Source organism: Drosophila teissieri, chromosome 3L (assembly GCF_016746235.2).
Source record: "Drosophila teissieri strain GT53w chromosome 3L, Prin_Dtei_1.1, whole genome shotgun sequence".
NCBI lineage: Eukaryota > Metazoa > Arthropoda > Insecta > Diptera > Drosophilidae > Drosophila > Drosophila teissieri.
In genome coordinates, this window is record NC_053031.1 from 19,068,957 (window position 1) to 19,081,555 (window position 12,599).

At 36.3% G+C, this 12,599-nt stretch overlaps 1 protein-coding gene across 1 annotated transcript; it reads left to right on the forward strand.

The window, feature by feature from the left end:
- Positions 1–10,273: 10,273 nt before the first annotated feature.
- Positions 10,274–12,000, forward strand: LOC122617706 (transmembrane protease serine 9). Its single transcript, XM_043793660.1, has 4 exons — positions 10,274–10,398; positions 10,820–11,158; positions 11,487–11,782; positions 11,845–12,000. The coding sequence occupies exons 1-4, from the start codon at positions 10,332–10,334 to the stop codon at positions 11,998–12,000; spliced, it is 858 nt and encodes a 285-aa protein (XP_043649595.1). The 5' UTR covers positions 10,274–10,331.
- Positions 12,001–12,599: the final 599 nt, after the last annotated feature.

The following is a 12,599-nucleotide window of genomic DNA, read 5'->3' on the forward strand; positions in this document are numbered from 1 at the left end:
GTAATATTCCCCTCTATCATCTATATCAGTTTCTTTGATTATAACAATTCAAATTTGGGTACACAATCTGAATCAAAAGCTTCATTACTTCCACTATTACACAAAGGGGCTCCAAGATTTCCCCGTACGCCTTAATAAATAAAAAAAAAAAGAAAAAAAAACTTCCACTATTGAAAAGGATGCCCTCCGAAGTAGGCAACATTCGGAGAGCTACAAAAATACAATCAAATATAATAAATCAAAAAAAATTAAAAAATAATTTAAAAACATATCATTTTATCAACAGATTAAATTACACTAAAATACGCATATTTTTATAAATAAGTTCAAAATGAATCGGATAAAATTTTCACTGATTTCTGACAAGTCTAAAGTTAAAACATCAATAAAAAATCCAAAAGGGGTATCTTTTTGCGCATTAATGGTAAATCTTGGCATCTGTAAACTTGCAAAAAAAATTAATCTTTATTTTATTGATTTCACGATCCATAAATGTATTAAAATTTATGCAATAGCTTGTTTATAAAACCACAACTTAATAATTCCAATATACACAACATTTTCATAACTGAGACAACGATCCAAATAATAAGATGGTAAATTAAAAATATATAATACGTGTACCTATTCCAAATCGAACTTAATTGTCACAATCTAATTAAATTAGCGAACAAAAGGTTTTCGACATATTTCCAGTTTTGCAGACGCCATTTTTGCAATCACATATAACAAAACAGAACCCAATAAAACTAGAACCACCCCTCGCTCTGGCAAGTAGATCATTTTGGGCCGGACAGCCCGGCTGACTGACAGACTGACCATGCAAAGCCACAGAACAGAGCTCTCTCTATAACGCCAACTACCCCTAGAAGTGACAGTCACCACCACCACCACCACCACCACCGAAACTCAGCTCTTGTGGAATGGTCAAGCGGCGTGGAATGGTATAGCTAAACAAAAAGAAACAATAACAATATAGTGGTAGGCGGGGAGGGTGATTATCCATCCACATATGTGAGTGCATTTGGAAAGACCTTGTGCTGGTCAGTAAAGGCTGAAAAACCGGCCAATGGCCACTGGCCAGTGGGTATGGGTATGGGCATGGGAACAAAATGGCAAAGTTGAAGGAAAATGTCACTTGTAGAACCCGAGAACTCTAAGAGCAAAACAATGCTTGGCAAAACTATTTAACTATGTAAATTCATCAGGTATAGAGGCAACTTAGGGAAAATTGCAGTTCTCCACTTCTAGCTTCTACACGAATCCCTTACACAAATCAAAACGCAGTACTAAACTGCAACATAAAAGATAGCTAGACATTGTTTTTTTGACCGAGATAATAAATTTTATTAGTGATACGCAATAGAAAAACATAACCCTTTGTGAATAAAAAATTCATCAAGAGGTTTTGTACACAATTAAAAATAAAGGGTCATAGTTTATCTACAAACTAACGATTACAACCATTATTACCATTATTTACAAATTAACCATTGGCATTACGACTCAATCAAAAGAACACTTTACATTTGTGCTTACAAACAAAATTAATTACATATATATAAAGGACTTAGCTGCATAATAAATTTTTTTTAAATATGTGACTCATTTTAAATTTTTGCACCCTAAATCAGCAGCTTTGACTGTTTTATGACATGACTCGAACAAAAAAACGAAGCAAGCCCCTATAAAAATTAGTCATTAAATCATTACCTTAATAATGTTAACAAAACAAAAAAAAGGAGAGACACCTTGAAAAATAGATACATGTAGAAATTTTAAATAGTTCTGGTCCCGTTTTTTATTACCGCGCAGTTTCTTACTGCTAGATGCATGTAGAAATTTTAAATAGTTCTGGTCCCGTTTTTTATTACCGCGCAGTTTCTTACTGCTATCTTCCATAGTTCGCTTAAAAAACTATTTGTTGTGGGTTTAAAATAGTTATCAAGTAAAAGAAAATATACTTTTAATCAAATAAAATGTCACACGAAACTTTTGAGTTAGGAACACCCTAAGAAATATATTCCATTGTTCAGATAATTAAGCACCATTCAATTTTCATTTAGACACTTTAAAATAAATTGAGACTAATCGAAAATATGAAGATGTTCGAAAGGATAGACATTCTATCAAATACATAACATAATACAATATATCGGATATTGCACAATGATTAAAAGAAGAGAACCCGTTACCAAAAGCTGAAAATAACAAAAACATGCGAAAATTGCACCTTACAAACATATAGTCCAAAAGGACCAAGAAACATGGAACCTACTAGTCAAATCTATAGAAAAAATTCATAAATAAGTAATGGGATAATTACATAACAAATTAATAAAAAAAAGAAAAGAAGGCGGATTTGGAATGCCGAAGCTTATATACTTGCAGTAATTATACACAAAAGAAAAAAACCTGTGCATACCGATTAGGAGCATTTTATGATAAAAAAACAACACTATGTTTTCCCTTTTAATAACCTAATCATTTTCAAGCAGTTTCTACGGCAGTGATATAGTCATCCGTTTCTAATCAAATTTAAGCCAAAATTATATTTTACATGTAAATTGATGCATACTAAATTAAAACGCTTTATGGTCTGGAAACAACAAAGCTTGCATATCTTTTTCATTCATTAAATAGTACTTCTCCTACTGTTCATATACTCCCTTATTTTATTTTATATAGTCGCCCGAATTTTTTCAAAAGAAAACCGAAATTATATATTGTTGAAAACCTGATGTATACCGAACTAGAACGCTTTATGACCAAAAACAACGAACCAGTGATTTATTTTCCATTAATTAGAAAGAATTTTTCCGACTTTTTCAAAGGCAGCTGTCAGATCTTTATTAAAATAAAATCAAAATTCCATATTGTCGAAAAACAGGTGTATACCGAATTAAAACTTTCGGTGATCAAAAACAAAGAAAGTATTTTTTATACCCGTTACTCGTAGAGTAATAGGGTATACTAGATTCGTTGAAAAGTATGTAAGAGGCAGAAGGAAGCGTTTCCGACCATATAAAGTATATACATTCTTGATCAGGATCAATAGCCGAGTCGATCTGGCCATGTCCGTCTGTCCGACCGTCCGTTTGTCCGACTGTCCGTATGAACATCAAGATCTCAGGAACTACACAACCTAGAAATTTGAGAGAATTTGAGCATTTTTGTTAGTCTTGTAAATTTCCCTCGATTTGCAAAAAATCTTTTTGCCACGCCCACTCTAACGCCGACAAACCGCCAAAAACTGTCAGTGTGGAAATTTTTTCTTTGCACTTCCACCAACTGAGTAACGGGTATCAGTTTATATATATGTATGTATATAGGATTATATATATTCTATAGGGTACCTACTGTGTTGCTCTGTTCTCAATTAAATTAATATACCATCTGCAAGGGTACATATAACAAGAAACATGTTTATAATATAGAAACTATTGATTGGTATCCAAAACCCGTATTACCCTATATCTGATTACCCCATACCCGATTATCTACCCGATTGGCTTTTTTATTTGGCTTTAGATATGCAAACAAAAACTTGTTTAACCACTTTGCTTTTCTACCTATTAGATAAATGACAAAATTGTATATATTAATGGCTCCTAGGGCAGATGTAAACCTATTCGGCCCATATTCAAAATTAAATTGATATTACATTCAAAATAAGTTCAATTCACAAATGATAACAGCAGGCTCAAAAATTAAGATTCGCTGAGCAAAAATAAAACATAACATTTATAGAATTTTCTATTATAATGCGTTACAAACTTTTCCAAAAAAATGTGCAAACAAGCTTAAAATGGATTGCCATGTGACATGGCCAGAAATAACTTTTTACACAAAACTTGTTCCGAACTCTTTAAATTATACACACATTAAATCGATTCCCCGCTGACTTTGACTATTCCTCTGACATTGTATCAATCTATAAATGGAGGGAATATTTTACGACACTTTCCGGCAATTAGCAGCGAAAGCCTGAACTTAATACACGTGCGTACACCTGAACTCTTGACACGAAGTGCTGTCCCCACGTTTCCACGACTCTTCCTAGCTCTCGCCACTACCAGCGATCAAATGAAAAGCCGGAAAATGCATTTTCCGTGTTAGCTGCTAGTCAAACTGCTTAATTGCGCATTAAATATGCAGAAAAGTAGGGAAAACGAGCGGAAAATATGCAAAGGGGGTAGGGATCGGGAACTGGGAAGTCCTACGCTGACCAAATTGCTGTGGCAAGTGTGGAAATATATCGTATCAACAGACATTATTGCGCTTGACAGTTTTTCCTGTCAACCCCCTGGAAAACCCGCCCTCCCCTCCGCCCATCCATGTGACACCTGACTTGCCGAACACACTCAGCACATCTCCATATCCTTTTTACGTAACCATCCCGAAAAGGTTGAAAGTCGAAGTCAGCTAGCAAAAGCCACAATGCCGCTGCCCGTTTCGCATTCGAACGGATTTATTCTCATTTTTTTGTTTGCTTTCCTGATTTAATTGACGAGTACTCCGCAGGATGTGACAAGTGCGGTGGAGGTGGAGATCCAAGGAATAACCTTAATAGAATTTCCATTTGTGTCCATTAGGCCTTGCTGCGGCATTCCTTGACGGAAAAAATAAGTTATGGCAATGCGATGGCCATGCGAATTGATGGTTTTTAAGATGATTTAAATTAAGGCTGACTTAATTAATATAAAAGTCTGCATCGAAATGAGATGATGAATACACCCTTCCAAAAATACTATAAATCTCTATATAGTAGTTCAGAGTTTTTCAAAATTGTTAAACTCATGTAAATGTGTTTTTGTAATAATATTCAAGAAAATAGAATGGACCTTATAGAATTATATAATAATATACAATAGTTTTATAATTATATACCAAACAAATAACAAATAATACAAATTCCTTATTCTTATTGAATAATTACATTATTTAATTAGCCTCGTATTCGACACTGATACTTAAGGATTCCTAAGCTCAGCCTTGAATAAGAGGCTAATTAAAGCTGTCCTTAAATGAAGTGCATATCCAGGACTATTGTATATTTATTTATGCACATTTTGAATCTCTACCGTCTAGTAAATACTAATACTGATTCTAGCTCCCTAAGAAGAAAACATACATATATACGAAAGGATTCCTTCGCACAGAATGAATGAAATATGTCAAGGAAATTCAGTATTCAAAGCAATACACTTTTAAATAAATTTTAAATTATATTCTTCTTATATAAGAAATAATTCGGTTCGAAAATTTAAAAATTGTATTATTCGATATTCGATTTGTCATAACTTTGAACAAATATGTGCTTTTACACTTCACTGGCTTAACATTAACTTAAACAATTATTTCATTCAACAGACACTCAACTTCTGACCCGATCAATTATTTTCTCGCACTTTATTTTGTACTATCTATTAATCGAATAAACATTTCAAATGATGTTTTCTACAGCAAATGAACAGACTCATTACACTAACATTAAATAAATTCTTAATTGTCGGTAATTTTCTGAAACTTGTATTGCAAAAGCCTTTAAAAAATCTTTAACAAAAGCCCAGCTGCATATCATGTCCCAACTTTGGCTGCCTTTTGTTTACCTGATCACAATCTAATTAGCCAACAAGGAATCTCAAACCGCAACTGTCGGAATTAAACTTGAACCGAAACTCAACCGAAAGTTGAGAGAGCTAGAAGGAAAACAGGATTTTTCCCAGCACATCAATTAGAACATTTCCCCAAAAAGTTGCAGGTTAAATTGTTGAAATGCTAGAGCTGGCCGGGATCCATCAAGGAATCCCTTCCAGCAACTTGGCATTACTGGCGGCATTACAAATGGCTGAGACTTGGCTGGCTGTCAGTTTGGGTTCAGTTCGTGTTGTGTTGTGTTGCCCTGTGACTTTTTAACCTAATGAATAATAGATTGGCCCAATTGTCACGCAAAAACAATGCCGCGGAATAGATGGATAAGGGTTTTGCTGCGATGATGTCAGGTCTGCGAAGTTTACTTCTCCAAATTTTAGACACATTTTCCATTCCATTCGAAGCCATACAATACAATTGCCTGCCTTTTCTTTGCTGTTTATTTCAGCTGAAGTGTCGCCTTCGATAGATTTTGGCATTTGTTACGGAACTTGCATTCACCTGGGAAATCGTGGCAGGCATCTGGCAATGATTAGCACTTGCTCTACCTTTTCCTGTCGGCTTAAGTGGCGCCCACTTGCATTTGTTTTGCCCTTTACATGCTTCTTGGCAAAGTCAAAAAGTAATTAGCATATTGAAATGTTGCACAGGCCTCGCCTCCGGAACAACTTCATAAATAATTTAGCCAGCATATTTGATGCACTTCGGTTGTAATAGCTGCATTTCCCAGTTCTTTGCGAGTGTTGCAATGTTACATATTGCCGTGTGCTGGCTTCAATATTTAATTGCGAAAAATCTCCCAGCCGCGAAAGGGGTTCAATTTGACTGGGCTATCCCTCGGCTACTTCATCCTTAGGCCTCTAAAAGCGTGTCAACAGCTTGTCAATCACAATTTCGCAAATAAAATGTAAGTGTCAGCTCATGGAAATTTAGTTTGCGAATGTGTTGATTGTGTTTTAGTTGTGCTGCTTAGAAATAATTGAGGAGCGGTGGGGCAAGCTGATGTGGGGTACTCTCTGAGGGATTGCAGTCTCGAAACATACATACATTTAAGTGCCATAGAAAAGGTTCACGAAATTACACTAGTTTTATCATACCCACAGTCTGAGGAAAAGACAATAGTTTGAGACCCCAAACACTACGTAAGCTGAAGTAATAGTAATATCTTAATAAATTCAAAAACTACCTTTCATAAATAAAACTTTAACTTAGCATAAAAATTCCAAGAATACAAAATTTCAGAAGTTTTAAGACTACGAATTTGAGTGGCTTTTTTATCCAATTAAGATTTAGGCATTTACCCCCTAAAATTATTGCTTTATATTGTAAACATATAGTAAATATTTTTAACAAATATACTTACATTCTTTAGTAAGCAGATTTAAAATAAAATTGAACACGCCACACATTTAACTTAATTAGTCTCTCTTGTCAGCAAAGGGATGCCTACTGATGCCTTAAAATTTATACAATTACTTTTGTAAGTCCAATAGTGCATTAACTGCGGGCTAACTTATTTTACACACAGAATATTTAAATCTTTTAACAACGCAGCAGTCACGACCATTTTCCTCTCCGAGCTCAAACATACATATATCGGTCAAATGCCATTAAAAGAACTAAATGAGAACCTTTTAAACAATGAAAAACTGCCTAAATTAGCCAAGCATAAATTAAAACAGCCTTTACATCTGTAAGCAAAACTAAATAAAATAAAAGGTAAAAATTCAAAATTTGACATAATTTACGCCTGCGCAACAAGGAATAGTGTAGGTCCTCGGCAACAAAACCAAATGTCAGGACTCTCATTGGTCGCCTGTGCAAAGGCTGCCGAGCAAAAGCCGAGCGGCGGTCGTTTGCATAACACGCATACGCCGCATAGGCCCAAAGGATAAAAGCCGCCGACAACGAGGGATGTTGCTTCCTTGTTGGCTTCCGCTCGGTTCGCGAAGGCACTGCGTTCGTGTTGCTGGGCAGCTGGTGCCAGGATCACAAGGATACAACGTCAGCGGCTGAACAAGCGTGTTGCAGTTCCGGTGCGGCTCTCACACCGAGCAGACGTGTTGGCCTGCCTAGAGTAGAATTCCAAAAGCTAGTGCATTGTGATTCCCAAAATAGTGTTAACCCTTTGGCTAAGTTTGGTTGTTTTATATAAGAGTTCCGCACGGACACTTATATAATTTTGATTGTTGCTCAGAAAGCCCTTACTATTTAACAGTTGGCTTTCGAGCAATAATTGAAACCAGATAAGTGATCCTTACAACGTTGAAGATTTGACTGCATTTCGTGTTGGTAAGTAAAAATGTTTTTCATTTTAAAAGGTCCTAAAAATACACATGAGAAGATTATAACTTCAATTGAACGAATAAATACTTTTTAGATTATTCAATCGGTTGCAAAATTTATAATATATATGTTATCTATATTACAATTTATAAAATTTAATATTTATTATTTATACGTAAACTAATGATACAATCAATTCTGAATCTTTATTAAACAAGTTTGATCTTTGCACCCAAAATTTCATTAGGTTGTTAATAGACTATCTGGTTAGTTGAAATGAAAGTACATATATATAACTGAAAGGCGAAAGATTGCCCAATAGTTAGAACTTAATTAGTATGTTTGATATAAGATAAACTATAATTGAAATATATATATTTTATATTCTTACTTAAATTGAGATTCATTCGATTCCAGACAGTTCTACTTTATACTCTAAAGCATCCCCACTAAATGTTCTATTTACAACCCAAAACCCATTCGAGATTCTATCGAAAACTTGCAGTCAAACGGGTTCACTGCGCTCCAAAACATTTCCTATAGCTCCAAACACACCCGCATTAGCGACGTCCAAAGACTTCCCCCTTGCAATTAGTCACCGGAGAGCAGCGTCGTTGAACTTCGTCGAAATGAAAACAAAAGTGTAGCGAAATAACAATATGACAATTGTCAAACATAAGTACCTCAAATCGAAGCGACCTTCACATTGAATGCGTCCAAGTTTCGCCCAAAGGCGGGTGTCAATGCGCTTGAAACTTGTTTCTGTGGAACCCCGCACTCGTGTTTGTTAATATTGTTTATATTTGGTATCGCAAGTCAACGGCAGACAATGGATAGTGTTTTTTATGGACGATTTGGTTAGTGAATTAGCATTTAGTGCGAAACAGAGCTGCCGCGATCAATGAACTCGAATGGGATGGTATCTGGTTTTCGGTTAAGGAACCAAAGTCAAGAAATCAATTAGTATTCTTGCGCATTTGCGTGATCCACTGAACTGATTTGCCTGCTCTGACTGAGAATCGAGATTGTGGATAATGAATTATTTATGCCTTTGCAGACTTGTCATACTTCGTCTTAACTTTCAGTTTCAATTCCTGCTTTGCCAATTTTAAATAGCTTATATTTTTGGCATTATTGTCTTAAATACGTCAGCGAAGTGCACTTCCACCTGCATTTATCGCTTTGATATGTGAGGGATATGTAACAACCTTCCCATGTCGCCAATTGCATTGAGTGTGTGGGCCACGCGTTAATTTTAAGGGCAATGTTAATGTCAAGCGGCTAATATTACATTGATTGCGTCGACATTGAATTTCAATTAATTTTTGGTCCCATCGCCATATTCATATGCAACGCAGACATCCTAATTTGCATAACAGACCCGGGTACTACCAGGTCCAAACTGATGGAAATATGACGTCTAAGGTTAGCTGCATGTGAGAACTAATTGTGTCAAATGCAGGCAATGACGAACTGTAACGATTACACGAATCTGCGAAGGTCTAGGAAACTTTATTTTTTAGAAATAGAACTGATATGTCGCCTCTAAAGAATACCAAATCATTCAAACTGAAGAAATATAATATAGATTTAATGATATATATATATTCATTGAATATATATATCCTTATAACCAAAACAGTGTTTTTTTATTCGCCTATTATATTTTTGGGAGGGGTATAAGAACTGGGTCAATAGTTACGCTCTAACATTTAAGTTGATTAACAAGTCATAACATTTACTACCTCTCGTAATTAATCAGGCAACAATTTCAATAACACCCCAAATACGTGTTAATCGCAGTACAAATGAACTAAAATAAGGATAAAAGAGCAATAAACTGAGCGCCTCATCCCGTAGAGGTGGCATCGAAAATTCAGCATAAATATTGTCACACCTTTTGCCGCGCACAATTCAATGCCATGAACTTCGCTGGGTCATAAAACGCAAAACATACACAACTTTATTTTCGGCCATTGTTTACTTTTGGGTTTGTTTTCGTTTGCGTTTTTCGGCAGCTCCTTAATTCCCCGACCAGGCAATTGAAATGCCACAACGTGTGCACATGGCACCCATACCCACAATCCCACACAAAAACGGCGATGAGACAGGTGTTCGTAGTGCAGCGTGAAAAAAGCTCAGAGCTGAGGCAACAGGTGCTAAAGGCCCGACTGCGACTTCCGTTTGTTATCAGGCCAAGAGAGCGAGCTTTCCGGCTAATCCGCATAGAACTCCGGATGGCAGTGAAATAAGTCAGTGGAACGGAGAGGACGCCTAGACACCTATATATAAATTAATTGGCGCACAGAATTTTTGTGGCAGTTTCGTTTAAGCTTGAGCCGTGCTTAACGGGTTTTTGGTGCTCAGAACTCTGGTTGTGTACACAGAAAATGTTCAAAATCGTACTCGTAGTCGCGATTCTGTCGCTAGTGAAGTGTGGACAGTCCCAAATTGCGTGTGAGTTGCCTGGATAAATGTGATAAAAACAGTAGTAAATATTATGTAACTGAAGTGCACTCGGCACTATTTGACCTTTTATGTTGTGATAATATATTATTCCAGTTCGCAGCCTTTGACTATCAAGTGAATTAAACTTCTAATGGTCCAATGCTAATTATGCTAATTTCTAATTTGAAAATAGTTCCTTTTTCAATTAAAATATTTTTGGATGTTTTGGAACATAAAAAAAAGATTACTAGATTAATCGAAATATAATATTTAATAAATGTCAATTTAACGTTAATTACAGTCTAATCTACCAAATACATTGCTACCAAATATTCACTGAATTACAGTCAGCTCGATCTAATAATTTTTTGAGTTTGACATTCTTTACTATAATCTCACCCGAATTCTAATTCCACTTACCCCATGACAGTTACCAATCAGCCATGCTCGGTCCGAAATCCAAAAATCGTGGGAGGCAGTGAGGCGGAGCGCAACGAAATGCCCTTTATGGTCAGTCTGATGCGTCGAGGTGGTCACTTTTGTGGTGGCACTATCATCTCGGAGCGGTGGATCCTCACGGCGGGACACTGCATCTGCAATGGGTTGCAGCAGTTCATGAAGCCAGCTCAAATCCAAGGAGTTGTGGGCCTGCACAGCATCAAGGAGTACCTCAACGGGATTGGCAATGGTCCGGATGCACTGAGGGTGGACTTCAAGAACATTGTACCCCATCCGAAATACGACTGCAACGATGTGAAACACGATATAGGTATGTACATGTGCTTTCAAATTACCCCCATGTATAACTTCACATTTAAAAAAAAAGAAGTGCAAGCTTAAAAAATATAGTTTTTTATAATGTGTTTTAGCAAAGAAGTTAAATAAAGCTGCAATTGGTTATTACAAACCTAAAGACTAACCTTTTCACAGCTGGATATTAACATATATAACACTTTGAATATGCACAATAATAAATCAGAGTAGAATCTGAGTATAATTTTAGACCATTAAAGCATTTTTCTTGTAGTGAAAATGAATAATTACATATTCTTGGTAGTCCTCAAGATATTGAAAGTTCGAATTCCTTTTTTTTACAGCCCTACTGGAGCTGGTACAACCAATCCGATTCTCATCACACATCCAGCCCAGTTGCGTGGGATCCGAAGAGGGGCACCGAAGTCTGGAGCAGGAGTACGGAACTGTTTCTGGTTGGGGCTGGACGCACGAGAACCAGGCGGAAAACGATCGCTCCGATGTTCTGCGCAAGGCCACCGTTAAGATATGGAACAACGAGGCATGCGAGAGGTCCTACAGATCCTTGGGAAAAAGCAATACCATCGGAGAGACGCAGTTGTGCGCCGGTTATGAAAACGGTCAAATCGACTCGTGTTGGGTGAGTATTCACTTGGCTGATACGGCACCAATGTTATGCTCCGGGTTTACTTACCTTCACAGGCGGATTCTGGCGGACCGCTGATGTCCAAGGAGCATCACCTCGTGGGCGTGGTGTCCACTGGGATCGGCTGTGCTCGTCCAGGTTTGCCCGGAATATATACGCGCGTCAGTAAATACGTGTCCTGGATGCAGAAAGTGATAGCCGGCAGGAAATAGTTTTCCAGAAATCTGGAACATAAAGATTGTGATTCTCCTGTGATATTAGTCGTAGTCTATTTTGTGATCTTTTTCAATAAACGTTACTTTAACCAATTTGAAATCCAATTTTGGGCCCGGTTTCCATTTTTTAAACTAATATCGATGATTGTGCCAATCGATATCGTTGGTATTTTGTAGATGCACTCTGAGAACATTCATCGACAAGAATATCGCTAATTTACGTAGCCGCCAAAATCTTTATACTCTTTAGTTGCAGAATTCCTATTAACTGATTGTTGGTGAACCTTTGAAAAATTTTGGAAACATTTTTGAAAAGTAAAATAAATGAATTACGTTAAGACTTGTTTAAAACACAAGAGTTGTTATACTCTCTTTCAATAAAACCTAAAATTTACTGGTTATAATGCTGGTAATAAAGTACGCCTTGTGTACTGTCATATCACATCAATTATAAATATATATTAATAATTATAATTACTTAATGTCTGGACTAATTAATTGTATTCTTTAAAAGAATGTTTGATAATTTTCTGCGAGTGTGCTAAGTCAATTGTACAATATTCGCTTTTAGGTACGATATTTTAAATAATACTCAG

What these genes read in the sequence shown, in the direction of transcription:
- LOC122617706 (XM_043793660.1), top strand. Translation starts at nt 10,332, where the DNA reads ATGTTCAAAATCGTACTCGTAGTCGCGATTCTGTCGCTAGTGAAGTGT. An exon ending in CGATGTGAAACACGATATAG is followed by an intron (nt 11,159 to 11,486) that starts GTATGTACATGT and finishes TTTTTTTTACAG; the next exon opens with CCCTACTGGAGCTGGTACAA. An exon ending in GTCAAATCGACTCGTGTTGG is followed by an intron (nt 11,783 to 11,844) that starts GTGAGTATTCAC and finishes TTACCTTCACAG; the next exon opens with GCGGATTCTGGCGGACCGCT.